General features: G+C 41.6%; 3 protein-coding genes across 8 annotated transcripts; 2 read left to right on the forward strand and 1 right to left on the reverse strand.

The window, feature by feature from the left end:
- Positions 1-5,169: 5,169 nt before the first annotated feature.
- LOC110520478 (ATP-dependent (S)-NAD(P)H-hydrate dehydratase) lies at positions 5,170-13,804 on the forward strand. 5 transcript variants are annotated; one of them, XR_016494829.1, is made up of 11 exons: positions 5,170-6,756; positions 9,455-9,913; positions 11,748-11,892; positions 12,061-12,106; positions 12,201-12,289; positions 12,383-12,491; positions 12,579-12,629; positions 12,721-12,829; positions 12,897-13,017; positions 13,125-13,245; positions 13,414-13,458. XR_016494829.1 is itself a non-coding variant. In XM_021597822.3 (11 exons), exons 1-11 carry the CDS (start codon positions 6,273-6,275, stop codon positions 13,562-13,564), a joined length of 1,881 nt encoding a protein of 626 aa, XP_021453497.3. In that variant the 5' UTR covers positions 5,170-6,272; the 3' UTR covers positions 13,565-13,804. The 5 variants fall into 5 exon arrangements, 4 of the variants coding, with proteins under 4 accessions (XP_021453497.3, XP_090086379.1, XP_036830924.1 ...); XM_021597822.3 differs by having other exon boundaries at positions 12,721-12,825; positions 13,414-13,804; XM_090230253.1 differs by having other exon boundaries at positions 12,721-12,825; positions 13,138-13,245; positions 13,414-13,804.
- Positions 13,805-13,965: 161 nt separating this feature from the next.
- Positions 13,966-20,232, forward strand: LOC110520479 (inhibitor of growth protein 1). Of its 2 annotated transcripts, none has more exons than XM_021597825.3 (4): positions 13,966-14,351; positions 14,689-14,853; positions 15,263-15,411; positions 19,355-20,232. In XM_021597825.3, exons 2-4 carry the CDS (start codon positions 14,715-14,717, stop codon positions 19,976-19,978), a joined length of 912 nt encoding a protein of 303 aa, XP_021453500.2. In that variant the 5' UTR covers positions 13,966-14,351; positions 14,689-14,714; the 3' UTR covers positions 19,979-20,232. The 2 variants fall into 2 exon arrangements, with proteins under 2 accessions (XP_021453500.2, XP_021453501.2); XM_021597826.3 differs by having other exon boundaries at positions 14,202-14,546.
- Positions 20,233-20,791: 559 nt separating this feature from the next.
- LOC110520480 (ubiquitin-conjugating enzyme E2 A) lies at positions 20,792-24,491 on the reverse strand. Its single transcript, XM_021597827.3, has 6 exons — positions 24,035-24,491; positions 23,328-23,408; positions 22,352-22,377; positions 22,001-22,090; positions 21,817-21,905; positions 20,792-21,603 (listed from the first exon to the last, which is right to left on the reverse strand). Exons 1-6 carry the CDS (start codon positions 24,076-24,078, stop codon positions 21,475-21,477), a joined length of 459 nt encoding a protein of 152 aa, XP_021453502.1. The 5' UTR covers positions 24,079-24,491; the 3' UTR covers positions 20,792-21,474.
- Between the last annotated feature and the right edge of the window lie 1,947 nt (positions 24,492-26,438).

The following is a 26,438-nucleotide window of genomic DNA, read 5'->3' on the forward strand; positions in this document are numbered from 1 at the left end:
GCTTCAAGCCACAACCACCCAACGGAGCAAACGTATCTCAAAGTCTGTTCAAGAACGTTTTGGGATTGGCATTCAGTACAAACTAAAGCAAACTAAAATCCTGCAGTACCTGTGGCACTCCAAGAACAGGGTTGCCTACCCCTGCTCTAGGGTCCTGTGGTGAAATGACTGCTGTGCAAGGTATTTGGCAACAGCTTTCTTCCAAGGCCCATATTCACAAAGCGTCTGAGTGGGGATGGTTATCTAGGATAACCTCCCCATTGACAATGTAATTGTACTCCGTGTGAAGGCAAAACTGATCCTAAAATTAGTACTCCTACTCTGAGATTCTTTGTGAATATGGCCCCTGGCCTATCAGCATACTGGTCTGTCAGCATACTGGCCTATCAGCAATGCCACCACCTGAAATACAACAAAAACATGAATAAGAATGATCTTAGCCAGTAACACATGTAAATGTGCACAAGCCCCCTAATCAGCCAAATGATATGAAAACAACAGACTATTTGCAGTAAAATTAGGAGGTGCATTTTTCTTGACAACTTTAGGTCACACATACATACATAAATAAACAGGCAGGGGAACAAAGTAGTTTGACAAAAATAGTCTTTGTCAGTAACTGGCTAGTCTTTAGAATATAGCTACCAATTATGTAGCTAGCTCATGTTCTTGAAATCTAGCTTGTTTGCTTGCTAGCTAAGGTGAACTCTGTTGGTAGGAGTAAGCTACCGTTAGCTAGCTTCCACCAGAAGTTTCAAGATAGATGGCTGGTTAATGGATTTTTTTTTAATCAACTTTAGCAATCAGATGAATAGCTACCAAATATATTTGTTGACCTATGTGTCCCTTGCAGTAGCTGTGTGTGGGTAAAATCACTGGGGAAGCCAAGCCAGGGGGAAAAAGTGTGTTGTGATAATTGAGTTGTTTGCTCCATAACCTGCCTTGCCACCTTAATATGCACTACCTGAGCAAAAGTATGTTGACCTGCTCGTCGAACATCTCATTCCAAAATCATGAGCATTAATATGGAGTTGGCCACCCCTTTGCTGCTATAACAGCTTCCACTCTTCTGGGAAGGCTTCCCACTAGATGTTGGAACATTGCTATGGGGACATGCTTCCATTCAGCCACAAGAGTGTTAGAGAGGTTGGGCGATTTAAGCCTGGCTTGCAGTCGGCGTTCCAATTCATCCCAAAGGTGTTAGATGGGGTTGAGGTCAGGGCTCTGTGCAGGCCAGTCAAGTTCTTCCACACCGATCTCATCAAACCATTTCTGTATGGACCTCGCTTTGTGCATGGGGACATTGTCATGCTGAAATAGGAAAGGAGCTTCCCCAAACTGTTGCCACAAAGTTGGAAGCACAGAATGGCCTTAAAATGTCATTGTATGCTGTAGTGTTAATATTTTCCTACACTGGAACTAAAGGGCCTAGCCCGAACCATGAAAAACAGCCCCAGACCATTATTCCTCTTCCACCAAACTTTACAGTTGGCACTATGCATTGGGGCAGGTAGCATTCTCCTGGCATCTGCCAAACCCAGATTTGTCTGTCGGACTGCCAGATGGTGAAGCGCGTTTCCACTGCTCCAGAGTCCAATGGCAGCGAGCTTTAGACCACTCCAGCCAACGCTTAGCATTGCGCATGGGGATCTTAGGCTTGTGTACGCCTGCTCGGCCATGGAAACCTATTTCATGAAGCTCCATATGAACAGTTCACGTGCTGATGTTGCTTTCAGAGGCAGTTTGGAACTCTGTAGTGAGTGTTGCAACCGAGGACAAACTATTTTTATGCGCTACTCGCTTCAGCACTCGTCAGTCCTGTTCTGTGACCTTGTGTAGCCTACCACTTCGCAGCTGAGCCATTGTTGCTCCTAAACATTTCTACTTCACAATAGCCGGGGCAGCTCTAGCAGGGCAGCAAATTGTTGAACTGACTTATTGGAAAGTCACAGAGCTTTTCAGTAAGGCCATTCCACTGCCAATGTTTGTCTTTGGAGATTGCATGGCTGTGTGCTCGATTTTATACAGCCGTCAGCAATGGGTATGGCTGAAATAGCCGAATTCACTCATTTTGAAGGGGTGTTCACATACGTGTGGGTGTATATATATATAATATATATATATATATATATATAGGCCGAGACAATAAGAAGACACCGTGGCAGAATAAATTCAACCACACCTTTTGTTTCATCCAAATATTGGAGAGCAACATCTGTCTGGTGAAGTCCACAAAGCATATTGCATGTAACAAACAGTAACATTACCTATAGAAACGATCAGTCAAGTTAATGTTAGAGTTATTGCAAGAAAAACAGGAGCTGCCTCCACTATTCCAGCACCATTTCAACGTCAACATTTCTACATCATCAAATCACCTATGCTTCGTCTAATACAGCGACAACTAAAAGATTCCAAAAACAATTTAGTCCAATCAACATAAGCTAGATATCATGTGGCTGTCCATGTTACTGACTTCTGTGTATGTGTGCATAAGTAGAAAAAACATGTTGACTCACCCGACTTTGCCATTTGCCATCCTCCTCTTTCATGTTGCATAAATGTATTTTTTTTTTTCAATTTTTTTTTTTTTTACCTTTTATTTAACTAAGCAAGTCCAGTTAGGAACAAATTCTTATTTACAATGACAGCCTACACCGGCCAAACCCGGACGACGCTGGGTCAATTGTGTGCTGCCCTATGGGACTCCCAATCATGGCCGGTTGTGATACAGCCTAAATGGTCCATGACTCTGTCATACAGTATACACTTTTAGTTTTTGTTGTCCTAGGCTACCTGGTTAACATTAGCCTACTACATCTAGCTACATATTGAACTTCTAGCCTCTCAGGCTGAGAAATTGATGATAAAATTATTGGGGAGGGGGGGCTGTCGTCTTGTTAGACTTCAGTGCAGCTTTTGACATTATCGATCATAGTCTGCTGCTGGAAAAACATATGTGTTATAGAAGTGGGTGTAAAGCCATAATGTGGATAAAGAGTTACTTGTCTAACAGGACACAGAGGGTGTTCTTTAATGGAAGCGTCTCCAACATAATCCAGGTAGAGGCAGGAATTCCCCAGGGTAGCTGTTTAGGCCCCTTGCTTTTTTCAATCTTTACTAACAACATGTCACTGGCTTTGAGTAAGGCAAGTGTTCCTATGTATGAGGATGGCTCAACACTATAAATGTCAGCTACTACAGTGACTGAAATGGGTAGCAAGGAATAAGTTAGTCCTTAATATTTCCAAAACTAAAAGCATTGTATTTGGGAAAAATCATTCACTAAACCTCAACTACATCTCGTAATGAATAATGTGGAAAATTAGCAAGTTGAGGTGATTAAACTGCCTAGAGTAACCCTGGAATGTATGTCATGGTCAAAACATACAACAGTAGCTAAGATGGGGAGAAGTCTGTCCATAATAAAGTGCTGCTCTGCCTTCTTAACACTAACAACAACATTAATGACATGCATCAATCTCCCATGGCTCAAAGTGGAAGAGAGATTGACTTCCTAATTTCTTATTTTTGTAAGAGGTGTTGACAAGCTGAAGGTACAGAGCTGTCTGTTTTAAAATACTAGCACGCAGCTCGGACACACATGCATACCCCACAAGACATGCCACCAGAGGTCTCTTCACAGTCCCCAAGTCCAGATCAGTCTTTGGGAGGCGCACAGTACTACATAGAGCCATGACTACATGAAACTCTATTCCACATCAAGCAGTAGAATCAGATTTAAAAAGCAGGTAAAAATACACCTTAAGGAACAGAGTGTGAAGTAATACAAACAGACACATGCATACACACACACGATAACATACTCACTATACACACACATATACATGGACTTTGCATTGTAGATATCTGGTAGTGGACTATGGGCCTGAGGGCACACATTTAGTGTGTTGTAATGAATGTATTGTAATGTTTTCAAAATTGTTTAACTGCCTTCATTTTGCCGGACCCCAGGAAGAGTAGCTACTGCCTTGGCATCAGCTAATAAGGATCCATAATAAATACCAAAAATACCTTGTCACAACACAACTTATTGCCTCAAACTCAAAGAAGGAAATAAATTACACAAATTAACTTTTAACAAGGCACACCTGTTAATTGAAATGCATTCCAGGTGACTACCTCATGAAGCTGGTTGAGAGAATGCCAAGAGTGTGCAAAGCTGTCATCAAGGCGGCAAAGGGTGGCTACTTTGAAGAATCTCAAATCTAATATACATTTTCATTTGTTTAACACTTTTGGGGGGGGGGGGGATTACATGATTCCATATGTGTTATTTCATAGTTTTGATGTCTTCACTATTATTCTACAATGTAGAAAATAGTACAAATAAAGAAAAACCCTGGAATCAGTAGGTGTGTCCAAACTTTTGACTGGTACTGTATATTCCCCCTCAGGAGACTGAAAAGATTTGGCATGGGTCCCCAGATCCTCAAAAGGTTCTACAGCTGCACCATCGAGAGCATCACTGCCTGGTATGGCAACTGCTCGGCCTCTGACTGCAAGGCACTACTGAGGGAAGACTGTACGGCCCAGTACATCACTGGGGCCAAGCTTCCTGCCATCCAGGACCTCTATACCAGTCGGTGTCAGAGGAAGGCCCTAAAAATTGTCTAAGACTCCAGCCACCCTAGTCATAGACTGTTCTCTCTGCTACCGCAAAGGCAAGCGGTACCGGAGCGCCAAGTCTAGGTCCAAGAGGCTTCAAAACAGCTTCTACTCCCAAAGCCATAAGACTCCAGAACATCTAGTCAAATGGCTACCCAGACTATTCACATTGCCCCCGCTCCCCTCTCCACACCACTGCCACTCTGTTGTCATCTATGCATAGTCACTTCAATTATCTCTACCTACATGTACATACTACTTCAACTAACCGGTGCCCCCGCACATTGACTCTGTACCAGCACCCCCCTGTATATATATATATATATTTTTTTTTTACTACTCCTCTTTAATTACTTGTTACATTTGATCTCTTATTCCTATCTGTATTTTTTAAAACTGCACTGTCGGTTAGGGGCTCATAAGTAAGCATTTCACTGTAAGGTCTACTACACTTGTTGTATTCGGTGCATGTGACTAATACGATTTGATATTATACTGTATATTATATAGCTCTGGAGGCTATATAATATATAATTTTATTTATTTTTTATTATTTTTTACTTTTATTTTCAAAGCAAACCACCACAAACTCATGTCGGGGAAAGAAAAAAGGCGAAACTGACCACCCTCCTTCCTTGCTCCTGCCCTGCCTCTTCCACCAATCCAAATGTTTCTTATGGACAGAAAAGAGCAGAGGCTCTGAGCTGTCCGATCAGGTCCATTGTCTACTTACTCGAAGTCCTTTATCTAGCTCTATGCTCCTATCAACACACTTCCTGTTTTTGTTTGGATCTTTTAGCGCCTCTCATCCCAGTGAAGCGTCTATCTATCCTATTTTCAGCAGTAACTCACAATTCGTGTCTAAGTAAGAACTGTCAGTGTGTGCGCACCGTGCGCCTCTCATTACACGGTTTACCTACGGCCTCTAATAGGCTCGCAAGAGCATGACCGAATCATGCAAACATGGAACTTGGATATTTGGTTGTCTTTTGCCTCTACTGTTGTACTGTCGATTGCTGTAACCTATATGAACGATGAAGTTAAAGTGGAAACAACAAATACTGTACTGCTTTTTAAAATTATGTCGCTGTCACTTTTTATACACCAATCCCTGAAGCGTCCTATTTCCTTTAGGACCCAGTAGAGCTCTGTGAGCTAATCCCTGTGATGTAGTACACATGCTGTCCCTGACCGTTGTTTTAGGTCAGTGCTATTCGGAATCCTTGGGACGTCCCTACCTTAAACTCTAACCCTACCTTAACCATTTTGCATTTCAACTTCAAAGGGGGTAGTGACGTCCCAAGGATTCCGGATATCAATGACCGTTTATGTTGCGGTACTCGAGTGTATGGTGGGGGCCCATAATCAGTTTTGCAGACACTAATCTCCATTGTATGAAAGTGCATTGTCTGAAAAACAACATCTGGCTGCTGAATGTGCACCATCCATGTCCAGGTAAAATGTTACCTGTTACCTAGCCTTTCTTAGGCTCAGGCTCTGAATGTCGAGGTTTGATACAGGTTCCTGCTGCTAGCTAGCTAGTCTTGTTCACCAGCTGACTTGGTAACATTTATTGGTGTTCTGACCGTACTGCATGCTTTAAAAGATAAATTACGCATCAGTTGTTCTCGCACCTGATAATTATGCTCGCCAATTCAACACGGGGCTTTCTCTGGTCGGATGTCGAAACCAGAACCTTGCTGAATATTTGGGGGGAGCGGGACATCCAGACGGCGTTGGGCGGAAACTTCCGAAACAGTCATGTCTACCGCGACGTCGCCCGGAGGTTGGGAATTATGGGGTTCGAAAGAACCCCAGAGCAGTGTAGGGTGCGAATCAAAAGCCTGAAAAGGCAGTTTATCCTGGCCAAGGAGGGCAACCTGAGGAACAACGGACAATACCACAAAATCTGCAAGTTCTACGATGCCATGGAGACGATACTAAACTGCCGTCCCCAGATTGACCCCCAGGAGTTGTTACACAGTGGGGCCGTGGGGGATGAGACCGAGGAGGAAGTGGACACAGACCCTCCACAGGACCCATACTTGGAGAGCACAGGGGAAAGCTCCTACCCAGAAACCCAAGTGAAGCTCGAATACCCTCCCATCCCTGTGACAGTGGGAAATAGTAAGTACCATTAGTATGGCATGTCGTTACATTGTTATTATATGGAGTCTTTTGCAAATACAGGCCTTTTTGTGTCGCAGAGTTTGATTTTTAAGATACAATTTATTATTTCACATCCATTAAGTAGAGACTAAAATTACCGTAACTTATTTTTCAGCTTTCAGTGTTTCATTTTATTTCCTAAAGCATTTAATGTCTGGATTTCACAGTTTTTGCATGTTTTTTTTGCCCTGTCTCACACTGACTTTTGACATTCTATGTATTACCCTTACAGAACTCTTGATAATTAGAAAATATTGAATGCACCTGATTAAAAAAGAGTCAAATGGAAACTATATAAACTCAGCAAAAAAAGAAACGTCCTCTCACTGTCAACTGTGTTTATTTTCAGCAAAGTTAACATGTTGAATCTTGTTATGTTCATACAAATATTTACACAACTGAGACATCATAAACTGAACAAGTTCCACAGACTTGACTAACAGAGATGGAATAATGTGGCCCTGAACAAAGGCAGGGTCAAAATAAATCAAAAGTAACAGTCAGTATCTGGTGTGGCCACCAGCTGCATTAAGTAAGTTTATTTTTGTGTACTTGGTTATTATGGATATGAATAGAGACAGTGGAGCTCATTGAGGGAGATTCAGAGTTTGATGCCAGGAAATGAGAGAAAATAAAGGTAAATATGTTTTGAGATATTGTACGTCATTATCAAATAGGCTATAATTTCAAATAATTATTTAGGATACATTGTATGCTTGCTGTTCAACTTCATGCAAGAATCCCTGCTCTTTATGACCAAATACTGTAAAAATGTATTTCCCACCACATGTAATTACCACCACATAATGAACTGTGATGGTAAGGACAATGTGGTGGTAATGGCAAAATGTATTAGTCATCTCTCCAAAGTTCTCTCCCACCTTCATGAGTTGAATCCATCTGCCACTGTCTTCCATGTTGTAATACATGCACCAACCACACAGTACAGATTCAATAATCATTTATTCTACCTGAGCACAATTCCATTTCAACTGGGCTTTCAGAAGGTCACATGGGATTTTTTGGAGGCTGGACATGGGAATGGTCCTGCGGATGAAATCGGTGCAGCTGTGAAGAGAAGTTGATTCCATGGTGGCAAGAGGAAATGACCTTCAGAATGGAAGGGTTCTACGAGGAACTTTCCAAAGAGCAATCAAATGTGAAGCTCTTTTACGCCACAGAGCGAGAGATTGAGAATATTGATCTTCTGCTTCCAGATCTTATTGAGACGATCCGTGGAACAATGAAAATACACCAGGTAATATGTTTCATGTAAAACTATAGATTTGTAATTACAAAATGTAGATCAAATTGTAGATTTTCAAATCACTGTCTTTTCATTCTAAGTCATTTAAGTGTTTACTGAAGGTGTTAACAGAATGTGTTAGAGATTTCCTGTATATTCATCAATTTAAGAAATGTTCTATGTTGTTTACAGATCATCACTGCCATTACAGGACAAATCACATGGAGAGCTCTCAGTTGTTGGTGCTCAACTCCACATCTGTGATTGTTCTGGGCCACAGACCGTGATAATTCAACAGAGGCAGACAAAGCACAATCTTCACTTCAACCTGCACAGCACCACAACTATTTTGTTGTGCAAAACTGCCCATTGCAGACATACATGAGACTGATTGGAAAGTGGTGTGTTGTGAAATATGAATACCCTTACCCTGGTATTATACAATACAAGATGTTGATGCAGAGAGCAGTGCTCTAGTCAAGACGATGAGTCGTGTGAGAGCAAACAGATTATTTTGGGCAACGAGAGAGGAAATTGTATGGTACCAACCAGAGAATGTGCTGGGGCTTGTCCCTGAGCCTCATCCAGTGACTAAACGGCATATGATGCCTGATGGCGCAGTCTGGGAGGAAATTTGCTCTCTCGTTAAGCAATAGAGAGCATAATCTTGAGTGAGCACATACCTGTCTCATGAGCCTGAATCAATAGACTGCAGCCAGTGAACAACAATTTGTTTAATGTCAACTAGTGTTTACAACCTTGTAGATGTATTTCTGCCTAATGCATTGAATCCAACAATTGTTCTAAAATACGCTTTAAGTTCTTGAGGCATGTAACCTTTTGTTTTTTGAGGTTTTGAATTGTGTTCTATATCTTCAATAAAATGAAACATGTACAACTGTGACGTTCAACATATTTAATGGTATTTTTAATAAGTTTTATATGAAATGTAATTTCCACCACACTGTCATTACCATCACGGTAAATGTGTATTAAAATTACAATTGATATTGATTATGATTCCCATATGTGAACCTTTTATATGCTTGTTCTTAGAGATAATTCCTAAATTGTCAAATATTAAGATTTTGATGTGGTAAATGCATGTTTCTGAGTATCATCAAGGCATATATGGACAATTTTATGACGTGGTGGTATTGACATTTCCCCTCGGGTATTTGGGGAAACCTAAAAAATCTTTCTACTCTTAAATAGTATGGTCTCAGCTACTATTTGATCTTGTTTCCAGAGAGTGAAGAAAATATTCACATAGATTAAAAAAACAGTTTCAAGAGGTTTCATTTTCAAAAACATCCAAAAAGTGCCCGTATTTGCGAAATCAACCATAGCTAGTATACCAATACTACCACAGTGGCAGCTCTCAAACCTCCATCCACTCCTCCTCAACAGGCACTACAGTCAGACAGATCAGCAGCCAGTCAGCTGGTGGGCCATCCTCCAAGCGGCCCAAGAAGCGGCACGCCGACCTGGCCCTGGACAGTGTGACGAAGCGCCTCCTGGAGCAAAGTGCCGAGGCTGAGCAGAGCTTCTACCAGATGGAGGAGCAGCGTCTGCAGGCCGAGGACCACCGGCGAGAAGCCAAACATGCCCGTGAGCTCCACATGCTCCAGGTGTTGGGACAGATGTTTTCCAGCATCGCCACCAGGAACCCTGTCGCCACAGCTACCCCAAACACAGCAATGCCGCCTGCTCTGAATACCATGGAGTCCACCATGCAGCCAGGTGTGCCCATGTCCGCCTCTGGCCAAATGAGGCGTGGTCGGTCGAGTCACCGCCGAGTCCGCTCGCCCCAGTCCCAGGCTGAGTGGCCCAGCTACCACAGTCAACCACAGTCCAACGCAGGTTTAGGTATTTGCTTCTCTTACTCAGTTGACATGTGTTTAACCAATGGCCAGCTCTGGTGAGACTGCTTGTCAACAGGTCAAACAGAACTGAATAAGGCTGAAACAGACCCACAAAGATATCTAGGCTGAACTACAGTGCCTTGCGAAAGTATTCGGTCCCCTTGAACTTTGTGACCTTTTGCCACATTTCAGGCTTCAAACATAAAGATATAAAACTGTATTTTTTTGTGAAGAATCAACAACAAGTGGGACACAATCATGAAGTGGAACGACATTTATTGGATATTTCAAACTTTTTTAACAAATCAAAAACTGAAAAATTGGGCGTGCAAAATTATTCAGCCCCCTTAAGTTAATACTTTGTGGCGCCACCTTTTGCTGCGATTACAGCTGTAAGTCGCTTGGGGTATGTCTCTATCAGTTTTGCACATCGAGAGACTGACATTTTTTCCCATTCCTCCTTGCAAAACAGCTCGAGCTCAGTGAGGTTGGATGGAGAGCATTTGTGAACAGCAGTTTTCAGTTCTTTCCACAGATTCTCGATTGGATTCAGGTCTGGACTTTGACTTGGCCATTCTAACACCTGGATATGTTTATTTTTTAACCATTCCATTGTAGATTTTGCTTTATGTTTTGGATCATTGTCTGTTGGAAGACAAATCTCCGTGCCAGTCTCAGGTCTTTTGCAGACTCCATCAGGTTTTCTTCCAGAATGGTCCTGTATTTGGCTCCATCCATCTTCCCATCAATTTTAACCATCTTCCCTGTCCCTGCTGAAGAAAAGCAGGCCCAAACCATGATGCTGCCACCACCATGTTTGACAGTGGGGATGGTGTGTTCAGAGTGATGAGCTGTGTTGCTTTTACGCCAAACATAACGTTTTGCATTGTTGCCAAAAAGTTCAATTTTGGTTTCATCTGACCAGAGCACCTTCTTCCACATGTTTGGTGTGTCTCCCAGGTGGCTTGTGGCAAACTTTAAACAACACTTTTTATGGATATCTTTAAGAAATGGCTTTCTTCTTGCCACTCTTCCATAAAGGCCAGATTTGTGCAATATATGACTGATTGTTGTCCTATGGACAGAGTCTCCCACCTCAGCTGTAGATCTCTGCAGTTCATCCAGAGTGATCATGGGCCTCTTGGCTGCATCTCTGATCAGTCTTCTCCTTGTATGAGCTGAAAGTTTAGAGGGACGGCCAGGTCTTGGTAGATTTGCAGTGGTCTGATACTCCTTCCATTTCAATATTATCGCTTGCACAGTGCTCCTTGGGATGTTTAAAGCTTGGGAAATCTTTTTGTATCCAAATCTGGCTTTAAACTTCTTCACAACAGTATCTCGGACCTGCCTGGTGTGTTCCTTGTTCTTCATGATGCTCTGCGCTTTTAACGGACCTCTGAGACTATCACAGTGCAGGTGCATTTATACGGAGACTTGATTACACACAAGTGGATTGTATTTATCATCATTAGTCATTTAGGTCAACATTGGATCATTCAGAGATCCTCACTGAACTTCTGGAGAGAGTTTGCTGCACTGAAAGTAAAGGGGCTGAATAATTTTGCACGCCCAATTTTTCAGTTTTTGATTTGTTAAAAAAGTTTGAAATATCCAATAAATGTCGTTCCACTTCATGATTGTGTCCCACTTGTTGTTGATTCTTCACAAAAAATACAGTTTTATATCTTTATGTTTGAAGCCTGAAATGTGGCAAAAGGTTGCAAAGTTCAAGGGGGCCGAATACTTTCGCAAGGCACTGTAAATGCACACACAAGCAGTTAGCGCAGGGAAGCGGCAAGTTTTAAGTAAACTCTGAATACTTCTCTCTCCTTTTTCAGTCCTCGAGCACTCCTCCCTTGGGACAGCAGCTTGCCGAGGAATGGATGATATCCTTCCACTGGTGAAGAATATAGTCCCTCAGCTGACGTCTAAAAAGCACAAAGGCCAATATGGGCGGATTGGGATTATTGGGGGATGTCAGGAGTAAGTTATCCAAGTGACCCAGCCCCACCTTTAACTTGGATTTCTAAATTAAGGTTTTCTGGAGTATACCCATATTGTGTGAGGTACCAAAGATATTCTAAAATGTTCTTCTTTCTATCCTTCTTTCGTTCCATCCTTCTTTCTGATTGTTTTTCTTGTCATGGTAAGGTATACAGGAGCTCCGTACTTTGCTGCTATCTCTGCATTGAAAGTGGTAAGCACAAAGTAGCTTTCTTGGTCCTGTGTCATTTTTTACTCTGGTGGAGACAGTGATATGACGACAAAACCTCTGCTGTATCACTTCCCAGGGGGCCGATATGTCACACGTATTCTGCGCTAAAGCTGCAGTGACGGTGATCAAATCCTACAGTCCGGAGCTCATAGTTCATCCTGTGCTGTAAGTTCTGTCTAGGAATGGAAGCCTATTTGTAAGCAGTGTGCATGTAATGGATGTCTTTGTTGATGATAACTGTGTTAATATTATCTATAGGGACAGCCCCAATGCAGTGGAGGAGATAGAGAAATGGCTCCCCAGACTTCACTGCCTGGTGGTGGGCCCGGGGCTGGGCAGAGACGAAATGCTGCTGAAAACCGCCAAGGCACATGGGACACTGAACACACACAGTCAATTTTAGTTGACAGTTGACATATTACCAATGTTTTCATGACTCTTTTTTTCTCTTCAGGAAGTAATTGAGAAGTCCAAAGCAAGAGATATCCCTATAATTATTGATGCAGTAAGTACTGTACACAAAACATATTTTCACTTTGTTAATAGATTTAGATTTCTTCACAAAGATGTGCAGTGATTGTATGTTCCACCAATAGGACGGGCTGTGGCTGGTTGCTCAGCAACCATCAGTCATTCAAGGGTACAAGAAGGGCATCCTCACTCCCAACTACATGGAATTCACCAGGTTGTATGAGGCTATGGTGAGTCTGCCAGTTCAGCTCTGTGTGTGTTGTGTGTTTATCATTATCCTACTGTCTGTCTGTTTTTTTAGCACCATGAGCCTCTGGATAGCAGTGACCATCAGAGGAGTGCCATGGAGCTCAGTGTTGCCATGGGCAACCTGACTGTGGTGCTCAAGGGGGAGGACGATCTTATCACTGACGGCAACAAGGGTTAGTGTCTGTCACGCACACACGTACAGCTACACTTAGACTAAATGCGACATTCACACAATTTCCTGTAAAGCTCTGACTGTGTCCTGTGTCTCTGTGACGTCCAGGGATCTTGTGCAGACAGGAGGGCAGCGGGTGTAGGTGTGGGGGACAAGGTGACCTCCTATCTGGCTCTCTGGGAGTGCTGGCACACTGGGCATACACCTCCTCAGCAGACATGACCAAAAGGTACCATATTCATTACCATTATGTGCTTATACACTGACATGGCCAAAATGAATATAGTTCTATGAGAGAGAACATTAGAAGGGGCTGCCATTGTTACTTAGTTGGCCTAATTGGACAGTTTATTTGTCATTGCCGTAACTGTAATATGTTCTCCAATCTCTGCCTCAGTGTGAACCCGTCAGTGGTGGCAGCGTTCGGGGCCTGTTCTCTGACCAGACAGTGTAACAGACAGGCCTTTCACAAACATTGGCGAGCCACCACCACCACAGACATGATCCAGGAGATCAGCTCCGCCTTCAAAAAACTATTTGAGAGCTGAGAACGGTCTACAGGGGTCCAAGATACTCACATACGTACTGTACATACACTTACATACATGCATACATACTGTACATAGACATAACGACACACTCTTCCATGGGAATCCTGAGAATCCATTCTCTATCTTTACTGTCATCCAGAATAGAATCTTAGTGACAATATGGCACCGGTGTGGTCTCCTGTTTTTGTCATAAACATCTTTTACATTGTAAATATTAAAATGTTGGTTGAAAGTTAACTTCTTTGTTCTGTCTTCTACCTCCCTCACAGTGTTGCACAGAGTTAGATTATCCAATGTATCAATGATAACTGTCAGCTCAAACAGTGCAAAATGCCTGCGATGGAGAGAAACTTTGTTTACATTTTAAATAATTGCCATTCTGTCATACTGCCACCTGAGGGCGCATACATTGTATTTACGATATGGCGGGTTATCGCCTTCATAACATCAGAGCAAAACTATGGAACTGTATCAAGCTAAGATGTAACATCAACATGTCAGGCATCAACCATTTTCACAAGATCTGCATAATTGTAAACTAAATGCATTAAAACAATAGACTTAAAAACATATTCAAACGTCGTTGCCGAAAAAGTATCTTCACAAAAAAACAAATCGACACATGTCGAGTTTCACAGGATGCGCATGCGCAAAACACCGGTTTATTTGTTCAACTCAAGTTTACCGTTCTTCACGCTCTAATCAATGCACCGTTAGAATATTCTCCAGTTGGATTGAATACATTGTATGAGCTTCAGTAGGCGGAAAACATATAACGTTTCTGGTGAGTAAAAATTGGTCGTTTGCATTGCTTCATTAGCGTGTTCAGACCATAATCAGTGTGAAGGCTGTAACGACGTTACTGCTACTAGCTAATGGTAGCTAGTTCGCTAACACAGTAGGCTCTAAGAGCCTGAAGCTTCCTCCTGTTAAACGTTAGATAGTGGAACTAGGTTTCATGGATACAGTAAGGAAAAAGGTCAGCTTAAACGTAAAAGAGATTGCAAATATGTTTTATTCATTCGTCCAACGTGTACTGTAGGATTGAGTTTCGGATGTTCTGTGTGCCATAATGTTGTAGAAGGATGTTCTGTGTAACATTTGATTTTTTTTGTGGACAGCTTTGTGTGGACATTGACTGACGACAATGTTAAATCCGGCTAACGGCGACCCGGTCCACGTCGTTTCAAATTATGTGGAAGAATATTTGGATTTGGTCGAATCACTGCCTTTCGACCTACAGAGGAGTGTGTCGCTTATGAAGGAAATTGATGCGACATATCAAGGTAAATCGTTCACGTTTCATCCACTGACCAACTTTGCTAGCTACCTGCTAGGTAACGTTAATCAATATAGCCAGTTTACACAACTGCTACTAGTCTGTTAACCTAGCTAGCTGAAGTTACGCTGCTAGTTTCTAGCAGTAGCTGGGTACTGGCGTCCAGATGCACAGGCTAGCTAGCTTGTATCATTCGATGAAGTTACAATTTGAATAAAAGGTGTCTACTATTCTATGTAAAATTAAGACAATATTCGTTTCAAGTTATGTAAATGTATTTAGCTTAGAGTAATACACGTTTGTTTAGCTCCATAATAAAACTGCCACTCCATCCACTTTACGCTATCTATGGGCCATGTTTGTTAAATTGTTTGTTATATCTCTTGCATCCTATGGCCACCGCCTGCCTGCCTCAGATGGCCTGCAAGAGCTGGATGACGTTTATGAGCGCTACAGTCGGGAGTCCGACCCTCTCCAGCGGCATAGACTTCAGCTGGCCATCCAGAGAGCTCTTATCCGCAGCCAGGAGCTGGGAGATGAGAAGATCCAGATTGCTGGGCAGATGGTGCGTGAACGTGGCTGGCTGCCTGTATTATTGTTTATGGACAAAAGTGTCTCCCCTTTTATATAAACTTTGCTTCAACCACTTTTTCAATTTTCGCCTAAAATGACATACCTAAATCTACCTGCCTGTAGCAAGGATATGTGTATTATTGATACCATTTGAAAGGAAACACTTTAAAGTTTGTGGAAATGTGAAAGGAATGTAGGAGAATATAACACATTAGATCTGGTAAAAGACAATACAAAAGGAATATTTTTTTTTCTTTTTTTTTCTGTAACTTTTTTGAAAGGTGCAATTTAGACTTTGGCCGCTGTATAGCAGAACTTTATGTGCAAAGTCTGAGTGATGCAGTGAAATCTTGCATATCTATTCAAAATGTTGTATCAAGACTGCCCAAATGTGCCTTATTGGTTTATTCATACATTTTCAAGTTCATAATTGTGCACTCTTCTCAAACAATAGCATGGTATTATTTCACTCTAATAGCTACTGTAAATTGGACAGTGCAGTTAGATTAACAAAAATTTAAACTTTCTGCCCATATCAGATATGTATATGTCCTGGGAATCTTTTTTTGTTTCTTACAACCTCATGCTAATCACATCAGCCTACGTTAGCCCAACTGTCCTGCGGACAGGACACTAATCCTGAAGAAGTTTGATTTTCCAACTTGAAAAGCAATAATATTGATGGATGAGGCTGCAACAAAGACCATATTGGTCACTCCTTGACCAACTTGCAATACCAGTCAAAGGTTTGGACACCTACTCATTCAAGGGGTTTTCTTTATTTTTACTATTTTCTACATTGTAGAATAATAGTGAAGACATCAAAACTATGAAATAACACATCTGGAATCATGTAGTAACCAACAAAGTATTAAACAAATCTAAATATATTTGAGATTCTTCAAAGTAGCCACCCTTTGCCTTGATGACAGCTTTGCACATGCTTGGCATTCTCTCAACCAGCTTTACCTGGAATGCTTTTCCAACAGTCTTGAAGGAATTCCCCCACAAGCTGAGCACTTGTTGGCTGCTTTCCTTAACTCTGCGGTCCAATTCATCCCATTCAATTGGGTTGAGGTCAGGTGATTGTAGAGGCCAGGTCATCTGATGTAGCAGTCCATCACTCTCCTTGGTCAAATAACCCTTACACAGCCTGGAGGTGTGGTTTGGTCATTGTCCCGTTGAAAAACAGTCCCACCTAGGACTGTGATATGGCCAAAATATTATATCACGGTATTTGTAAAAAAAAAAAAAAATGGTATGGTATTTTTAGTTTTGAATAATCAAAGTTCTATGTTTGCTTTGTGAGTAGTGAGTGATCCTAGGGTGGCAACATGTACATTCTAAGCGATTTCAATGAGTCTTTCTCCATTCTGATTGTTTTATACTGTTCAATTCAACTTCAACCAAAACACATTTCAGCACTTATCACTTCTGCATTCCCTGCGCTCAGTTGCAGTGGTGGAAAAAGTACCCAATTATCATACTTGAGTAAAAGTAAAGATACATTAATAGAATATTACTTAAGTAAACAGGATTTTATACAACTTGAGTAAATGTCTAAAAGTATTTGGTTTTAGATATACTTAAGTACCAAAAGTAAATGTAATTGATAAAATGTACTTGGCTATCAAAGTAAAAGTATAAATAATAAAAATTCCTTATATTAAGCAAACCAGGTGGCACCATTTTCTTGTTTTTATTTACAGATAGCCAGGGGCACACTCCAACACTCAGACATAATTTACAAACAAAGCATTTGTGTTTGAGTCTGCCAGATCAGAGGCATTAGATGACATGGAATATTCTCTTGAATTTGACCATTTTCCTGTCCTGCTAAGCATTCAAAATGTAACGAGTACTTTTAGGTGTCAGAGAAAATGTATGGAGTAAAAATAATGTACATATTCCCCCCAAAAAGACTTAAGTAAAAACACTTTCAAGTACTACTTAAGTACTTTACAACCACTGCTCAATTGAGAATTCTCACACTGCCACATAGGGCTGCATGATATGGGCAAATAATCTAGGACTTATTTTTTTTTTACCAAATGTTGCAATTGTGATTTGACTTGCGAATTAGAGCAAAACTGTTGGAATCTTGGAAATATAATGACTATTCTAATTCTATAGTTAGAATATAATAGTGGGCACTTTGAATACAGTGTTTGAGATGGCAACTAATTAAAATGCCAGGAAGGCGTTATTGTGACAGGGTAGGAACTAAAGTTTTGATAAGTGTTTACTAGGGGAACCTATGAGCTTTGGCTACGTTGCATGTTTTCTCTTAGCTACTTCATGAAGCTAACATTCTTGCTTTGCATATTCCTCATTGATTTTAGAAGATGCTGATTTAGGTCTACACCATCACGTTTGCTCTTACTCAGTAGCTATTAGCATTAGCGGCTAATAATTAGCGTCCCACAAGATTTAGGGCAACTTGCTAAGAAATTGACAAACTTGCTGTTTACTGATGTAAGAAACACAAACTTATAGTGTCATTATAGAACGCTAGTTGATTTATATTTATAAGCAAAGTGAAAACTGCATTCTTGACTGAATGCAAGTGTCTCGTGGTTGAGGAAAGTCAAATGCGCTCCTTCAGTAACAGGGGGCGTGGCTGTGTTTGGAACGGAGAACAGGGTGGAGAGAGATTATTCAAGTAGCGAAGTAAACTATCAAAATTAACATTACACATTGTTGTAGGATGTCCCTTGGGGGTATCCGTACCTATGTATGACATGCGAGGGTTAGGTTAATAAACATATTTTTAGCTCATACTACACTACACACATGGCGTATCACATTTAACAAACCAAACATTAAAATACTGGTTTAGAAGGTAAAGTAAAAACCCAAACTGGTCCCTGCATCAATACCGGTATATCATAAAATGCGGTATATGTGCAAACCAGATGGGATGGCTTATTGCTGCAGAATGCTATGGAAGCCATGCTGCTTAAGTGTGTCTTGAATTCTAAATACATAAGACAGTGTCACCAGCAAAGAACCATCACACCACCTCCTCCATGCTTCACTGTGGGAACCACACATGCGGAGATCATCCGCTCACCTACTCTGCATCTCAAACACACAAGGGTTGGAAACAAGAAATCTCAAATTTGGACTCATCAGACCAAAGGACAGATTTCCATCTTGGCCCAAGCAAGTCTCTTATTGGCGTCATTTTAGTAGTTTCTTTGCAGCAATTGACAGTCTCCTCTGAATAGTTGATGTTGGGATGTGTCTCTTGAACTCTAAAGGATTTATTTGGGCTGTAATTTCTGAGGCTGGTAACTCAAGTGAACTTATCCTCTGCAGCAGAGGTAACTCTGGGTCTTCCTTTCCTTTCCGCGGTCCTCATGAGAGCCAATTTCATCATAGCTAGTTGATGGTTTTTGCGACTGCACTTGAAGAAACTTTAAAAGTTCTTGACATTTTCCGCATTGACTAACCTTCATGTCTTAAAGTAATGATGGACTGTCGTTTCTCTTTGCATATTTGAGCTGTTCTTGCGATAATATGGACTTGGTCTTTAGCCATATTTGGAAATCTGTGTAACAACCCTATCTTGTCGCAACAACTGATTGGATCAAATTAAGTAACAAGGCACACCTGTTAATTGAAATTCATTCCAGTTAACTACCTCATTAACCTTATTGAGAGGTTGCCAATATTGTCCAAAGCAAAGGGTGGCTACTTTGAAGAATCTCAAATATATTTTGATGTAACTTTTTTTGGTTACTGCATGATTCCATATGTGTTATTTCATAGTTTGTCTTTATTATTCTACAATGTTTAAAAAAATAAAAAATAAAAACTGGAATGAGTGGGTTATCTAAACTTTTGACTGGTACTGCATGTCACCTCACTGATCAAAACCCACAGTGTTTAAAATATATATACACACACATACTCACTCTGTACTGTTCCAGGTGGAGTTGGTGGAGAACTGTAGCAGACAGGTGGACTGGCATTCTGAGCTCCTCCACGCCTCCAAGGAGAACCCTGATACCCATGTACCCACATCAACTGCCATGACGACGACCGCAGCCTCCATAGTGCCGTCAGCAGAAACAACAACTCCGGGCAAAGCTGGTCACCATGACAAGAGGCGTGACGAGGTGACACCGTGCTCAGTCGGCGGGGGGGACAAGTCTGGCGGGAAACGGTCACGGCGGCAGAAAAGCGGAGAGAATTGGGAGAGTTATGGAAGCATGGGTCATGTTGATGAGGTGGCGCCCAGAGAGAAGAGGGCCAAAACGTTGTCGTCCAAGAAGAAGAAGTCAAAGGGCAAGTCAGAGAGGGAGGTGTCACCCCTAGACCTGCCCATCGACCCAGACGAGCCCACCTACTGCCTGTGTGAACAGGTATCTTACGGCGAGATGATTGGCTGTGATAACGACGAGTGTCTCATCGAGTGGTTCCACTTCTCCTGTGTGGCGCTACATCACAAGCCCAAGGGGAAGTGGTTCTGCCCCAAATGCAGGGGCGAGAATGAGAAGACAATTGACAAGGCCCTAGAGAGGGCGAAGAAGGAAAGGGCCTACAACAGGTAGCTTCTCTACCTAGCCCAGCGGACATTGTCATGTTAGGTTAGTTTTTTCTACTCCCGATGCGGTTTGAAAATGAATTGGAAAGAGGGACTTATTTTAGTAAATGCTGTACTGGAAGATGGACATCCTGGTTCACGACAGATACAGCATAATGTAATAGATTATTTTATCAAATAGCCACACCAATGATTGTTGACGTTGCTGTATCATGCATGCAACCATAATGCTCTTCCGAACAAATAAAAAAATTCATCCAAGATCGTGCAATACATCTATGAACTTCCTGTTGAATTGTCTTTGTATCTACTGAGATGTAAGTACCATTACTGATAGGACTGCCCTAGCAAAATGCATTGTAGACACTTAATCAATCTCTTAAGTTGGAAATGTTTTATGGAGTGCGTGACATCAAATCCCCCTGGCAACGGGCCTGTGGACTTTCACTTGACACCAGTAAGGTGAATTAAATGTATCTAGTCCAAAAGTATTTATGAAACCTAGCCTAAAATCCTTACATCCTTACCAAGGGGTTCTGCAAATGGCATCTCCCCCTCTGCTCTTTGCATACTGACAGTCAAAAATATATTTAAATGCAACAACTCGTGTCATTTGGTGTTGTGTACTCTATGCGGTTCTGCAATTGGTTTTAGATGGAGTTCTCATTAAGGTTTGCATGCATGAACTTTGAAGCTAGTTTCACAGATCACTGATATCACATGATTTGCCACAAAGCTAAATATAGAATGGATTGATGAATACTGTAGGGAGCACATGGCTTACTGTCGGTATCCAAGAGAAACAGTACCACGGTCAAAGTAAAGGTAGTTTTGCCTTTATTTACAAGTGCTGGAAAAAATGACATGAACAACCAGTGCAAAATCTGTACATAAATCCAGATGTATGTTTTCCTATATACATTGAGGGTACTGAACAACAAATGCACTCACTGTCATGCATGTAACAGAGCTCACAACACAGCAAAGACATGGGTTAAGCTTGTGGGTCTGATTCTCAATCAGGGTGTTTAGGATGAACACGGGCAGCAATTGTCCAAAGAAAGGTAGAGCTTGATAGCTCAGATGCTGCTTTGTAAAATTAGCTTGATATAAAGTAAGGGGAGCACACCAAAGAAGGAACCTACAAGCTAGGTTATCATAATTGATATTTCTTCCAAACTTTAAACATTAGTCCAACTCATTTGTTTCAGTAAAGGGATGAGGCAAGGTAATTGATATCCAAAAATGGTCCTCAATTGAAGAGCGTAGTGGCAAAGGCAAGATTCAGCACATACGTCCCGATAGGCCAAAATGAGAGGGGGAAAAAAATAAAATTAACAATCACTCCAAGCGTGTCAGAAAAAAAGAGGTTCTACAAGGGAAGGGAGAGGTAAAGTGCATAAAAGCTTAAAAAGAAAAACTAAATGAAGATGTACTCCACTAGAACTCGAGTCACACAGCGCAGTGCTGGGGACAGAGGAGGACAGAAGGGAGAGGGTCTGGTCAACTGTCCCTCCAGCTTTGTTCTACAATGGCCGACACACGCTTCTCGTACTCCCTCTTGTTTTCCTGGTAAAGCTGGGCCGCTTGACTGTTGGCCGGACTGTTGGGGTTTGGTTCGTCTAGCAGGGACTGGAAGGAGGGAAGGGAGAGAGGGGTGACAGGCCAACAGAGTAGATGAGACAGGCATTCTACAGCACACGGAGTGTGGCATAACAGTAGGAATATGCACCATGGCACTTCAGTATGGGAAGTCTAAGGTCTGTTGTAGCTTATCTCTGCTCCGTCGCAGTAGGACTAAATGTTGACAGGAGGATGCATGGAAAACATGATAAATGTGTCTACCTGGATTGAGGTAAGAATTGATGATACGTCATAGGTTGGACTCCATCGATTCTGTAGAATGTCCAGGCATATACTCCCATCTGCATACACTGTAAATAAAATGGAAGGGTAAAAATAGTGTTAATCTTTGTAGGCAATACTAATCATTATCGGAATGTTTCGTTGTTTCGTTGTGACAACATACCATTTGGATGAAACATCTTTGACACAAATCGCACTGTGGGGGGTTTGTTGGGGTATTCTTCTGTGAACTCAACAGTGAGCTTAAATGTGCCTGGAACATATAAAAGATGGAGGGAAATATGAATTAGAACCACGGCTAATATCACGCAACCAAGAATGTTAGAAAACGTGTTTTTGCAATTACAGCTGTTGCATTATCTGCAATACCGCTGTTAGATAAAACAGGGAGTTGATGATTGACTGCTCTAGCCTACTTCATGTGGAATTTATCAAATCAACAATTATGTCACACAAACCTTAACTGCACAGAGTATGCAAATAGAAAGAATGGGGTGTACAGTGCTGTACTCACCATCCTCAAAAGGTGTCCCTTCTGGGCTGTAAAGGGAAATAAATACGTTAAGTTTGTGTGCATGAAATATTAATGTGTCAGTTCCCCATAAATAAGTTATACAGATGAAGGAACATTACAATGAGCAGATAATTCACTTAATTGTTGGTATCATTGGCCTAAAAAGGTCTTGACATGACCTGGCTCTCACAGAATGACCAATAACTAGCAAAGGCTGTTTCAGAACCCAAACTCAGCAGTATTTGCTGATGGAGCATGGCGTTACATAGTCCTTTACCATGACTCTCACCCAGTTCCATGATACTACACATAAGAGTCATTGGAAGAAGGCGTCTTCTGTACAGGGGAGTTTTGTTAAGAGACCTGGCGCTAGGTCTGAACATTAACATGCATCACTTGTGGTACCATTTTGGGAGCATAAGGACTATCTTTCATATCGGCGAGAAAAACACAAATAGACACACACCTTTATAGGGTTAGAGTTCCCACACCGCCATAGCTCCATGTTAGAGCCTGTGTTTACTTAAGACAGAGCGACAACTTGTGGTACTTAGCTCTTTAGCATGCGCGGAACACCTGTGTATAACGAAAGGCAGCCAGAAACGTGTTGTCACTGAAAAATACTGTCGGCTGCAACTGTGATAAAACCGGTTAAAACAGTATGTTTTTTTGTTTTGTTTATTTGCATTTGTGTTAATACTTGTGATATGAACGTAAAGGGCTTCATATTTATTGAACTCGATTCAGTTGACTCGATTCAGGTTTAAAAATTGAGTATTTGGCTGTTTTCTCGGCCAGTCTACTGTTACCTCTGAAATGAACACACGGTCCTTGGATCTTAAGGATTGAAGGTAACGCTAGGCTCCTTATGAGTAGATATTTTGCTAGGTGTTAATGTAATATTTGTACTGAACATCTGTGACAGAGAACACAGTCTGAATGTGCACATCGGACCGGTTGCGCTTTACAGTCTTACCCGAATATGACTGCATTCCACACCATGATGTTGTTTTCGGAAGGGGCACCACTGACACCAGCCGGAGGGTCTTCTTGTAGCCTATGGGGGTCCGAGGAAAAGAAACAACTTCCACGTTTCAAATTACTTGCTACCTAACTTAAGCAACTGTTAGCCCTATTTTCAAACTGATAGCTGTAGTATATTACAACATTACTGAATTAGTGTACTCTTAATTTACTTGCAATATTATCAACCAATGCAGAAACCCTAGATTAGTGTTTAGCTAAAAGTCAGTCGTATTCATAAACGTTATGCATGGTTTGATATGAAGATATTAAACACAACCTGAGTAATTTTATGACGTCTAGTTAATTTAACTCAGTTTCGTTTGCGAGTTAACTATGGTGACTCGCCTTGGAGAGAGCGAGTTGTTTTCTTAGCTAGCCGAGTAGCGTTAGCTGGCTAGTCAAGTCTTGTAAGAAAACTAGCTTGCTGACGAAATAAGTCGCTAATGTTTTAGGGTCGACTTTAGCGGTAGACTGTTGTGTGAAGCATCCGCTATTTTCAAAGGTAACATAGCAAATTTGTTAAACTAAATAAAACACCAAATATCAAATAGACGGCTGGATGACTTGGTCGCGTTAGCAAGCTAGCCAAGTACCCTTAGCTGACAAGCTAGCTTCAGGCATATCATTAACACCACCCGTGAAAAATGTTCAACTCACCGCTTAAAATCTCTCATCAGCCGTCTTCTTGCAGGAGTAGACATCGTAAACTAAATCTATATAAAGGTAATACAAATAAATGTACTGTTTTGTTTACACTAAATGTATTTATAATATAGCTAACTGGTTAATGTTGTGTTTACAACAACATTCAGTTCCTTTTTCGCTGTCGCCTCTGAAATCCTATCCTCCTACCCTAGCCGCTAGTGCGTGGTTTATTAGGCGATACCACTTCAGCAAATAGGCGACGTATTTTGTGTATTCTTCTTAAGTAAAACGATACATTCGATAATTGAGCTTTTAATGTATTTTCCCTTGAATGTGTTACTTCTTCCTTAAGTGTGTGAATTGAATGGCGTATGATGTATCAAAAAACAATGTTTAATACGTGTCCAATTACATAGTCTCACCCTATTTTTATTTTTTGTCCTTTGGCTCTGAGATAGTGTTTGACGGGGGGCGTGGTTACAATGACGTGTGTTTGTACAGTGAGGTCAATAAATGTCCAGCGATCAAGGTCGGCCAGGCCTGGGAGACAGCTGACAAACGGGTGTTCGCACACGTGAACAGTATATAGAGAGATCAGTCGTCTTCTTTCCGGAGTAGACATCGTAAACTAAATATATAAAGGTATTACAAATAAATGTACTGTTTTGTTCCAGGCTGTATCACAACCGGCGGTGCTGGGGAGTCCCATAGGGCGGCGCACAATTGGCCCAGCATCGTCCGGGTTTGACCGGTGTAGGCCGTCATTGTAAATACGAATTTGTTCTTAACTGACTTGCCTAGTTACATTTAAAAACAAGTTAGTGCTTGGCAAAGGAGTAAATCGCTTTATACACCCAACTATTCGGTAGCAGTTCAGTACAACATATTATAGCTGCCTGCATATTGTTGCATTCTGTAATGCAATCTTGCCTGTATTCTTTCTATCCTGTGGTGTGTGATCATAAGTTCTGAACATGTCAGGAGAATCATACTAGTACTAAGGGAATTATACTGAACAAAATAAACTCAACATGCAACAATATCCATCTTTTGTCACAAAAAAAGGGGGTGTGGATCAGAAAACCTGACGTTTTATTTATTTATTTTATTTCACCTTTATTTAACCAGGTAGGCTAGTTGAGAACAAGTTCTCATTTGCAACTGCGACCTGATAAAGTGTAGCAATTCGACACATACAACAACACAGAGTTACACATGGAATAAACAAAGCATACAGTCAATAATACAGTAGAACAAAAGAAAACAAGAAGTATATATACAGTGAGTGAAAATGAGGTAAGTTAAGGAAATAAATAGGCCATGGTGGCGAAGTAATTACAATATAGCAATTAAACACTGGAATGGTAGATTGGCAGAAGATGAATGTGCAGGTAGAGATACTGGGGAGCAAAATAAATAAATACCAGTATGGGGATGAGGTAGGTAGATAGATGGGCTGTTTACAGATGGGCTATGTACAGGTGCAGTGATCTGTAAGCTGCTCTGACAGCTGGTGCTTAAAGCTAGTGAGGGAGATGTGTCTCCAGCTTCAGAGATTTTTGCAATTCGTTCCAGTCATGGGCAGCAGAGAACTGGAAGGAAAGACGACCAAAGGAGGAATTGGCTTTGGGGGTGACCAGTGAGATATATCTGCTGGAGCGCGTGCTACGAGTGGGTGCTGCTATGGTGACCAGTGAGCTGAGATAAGGCGGGGCTTTACCTAGCAGAGACTTGTAGATAACCTGTTGCCAGTGGATCTGGCCACGAGTATGAAGCGAGGGCCAACCAACGAGAGCGTACAGGTCACAATGGTGGGTAGTGTATGGGGGCTTTGGTGACAAAACGGATGGCACTGTGATAGACTGCATCCAGTATGTTGAGTAGAGTGTTGGAGGCTATTTTATAGATGATCGCTGAAGTCGAGGATCAGTAGGATGGTCAGTTTTACGAGGGTATGTTTGGCAGCATGAGTGAAGGATGCTTTGTTGCGATATAGGAAGCTGATTCTAAATTAAATTTTGGATTGGAGATGCTTAATGTGAGTCTGGAAGGAGAGTTTACAGTCTAACCAGACACCCAGGTATTTGTAGTTGTCCACGTATTCTATGTCAGAGCCGTCCAGAGTAGTGATGCTGGACGGGCGGGCAGGTGTGGGCAGTGATCGAATGAATAGCATGCATTTAGTTTTATTTGCTTTTAAGAGCAGTTGGAGGCCACGGAAGGAGAGTTGTATGGCATTGAAGCTCATCTGGAGCTTAGTTAACACAGTGTCCAAGGAGGGGCCAGAAGTATACAGAATGGTGTCATCTGTGTAGAGGTGGATCAGAGAATCACCAGCAGCAAGAGCAACATCATTGATGTATACAGAAAAGAGAGTCGACCCGAGAATTGAACCCTGTGGCACACCATAGAGACT

Source organism: Oncorhynchus mykiss, chromosome 3 (genome assembly GCF_057628025.1).
Source record: "Oncorhynchus mykiss isolate SJ-2025 chromosome 3, ASM5762802v1, whole genome shotgun sequence".
Lineage (NCBI taxonomy): Eukaryota > Metazoa > Chordata > Actinopteri > Salmoniformes > Salmonidae > Oncorhynchus > Oncorhynchus mykiss.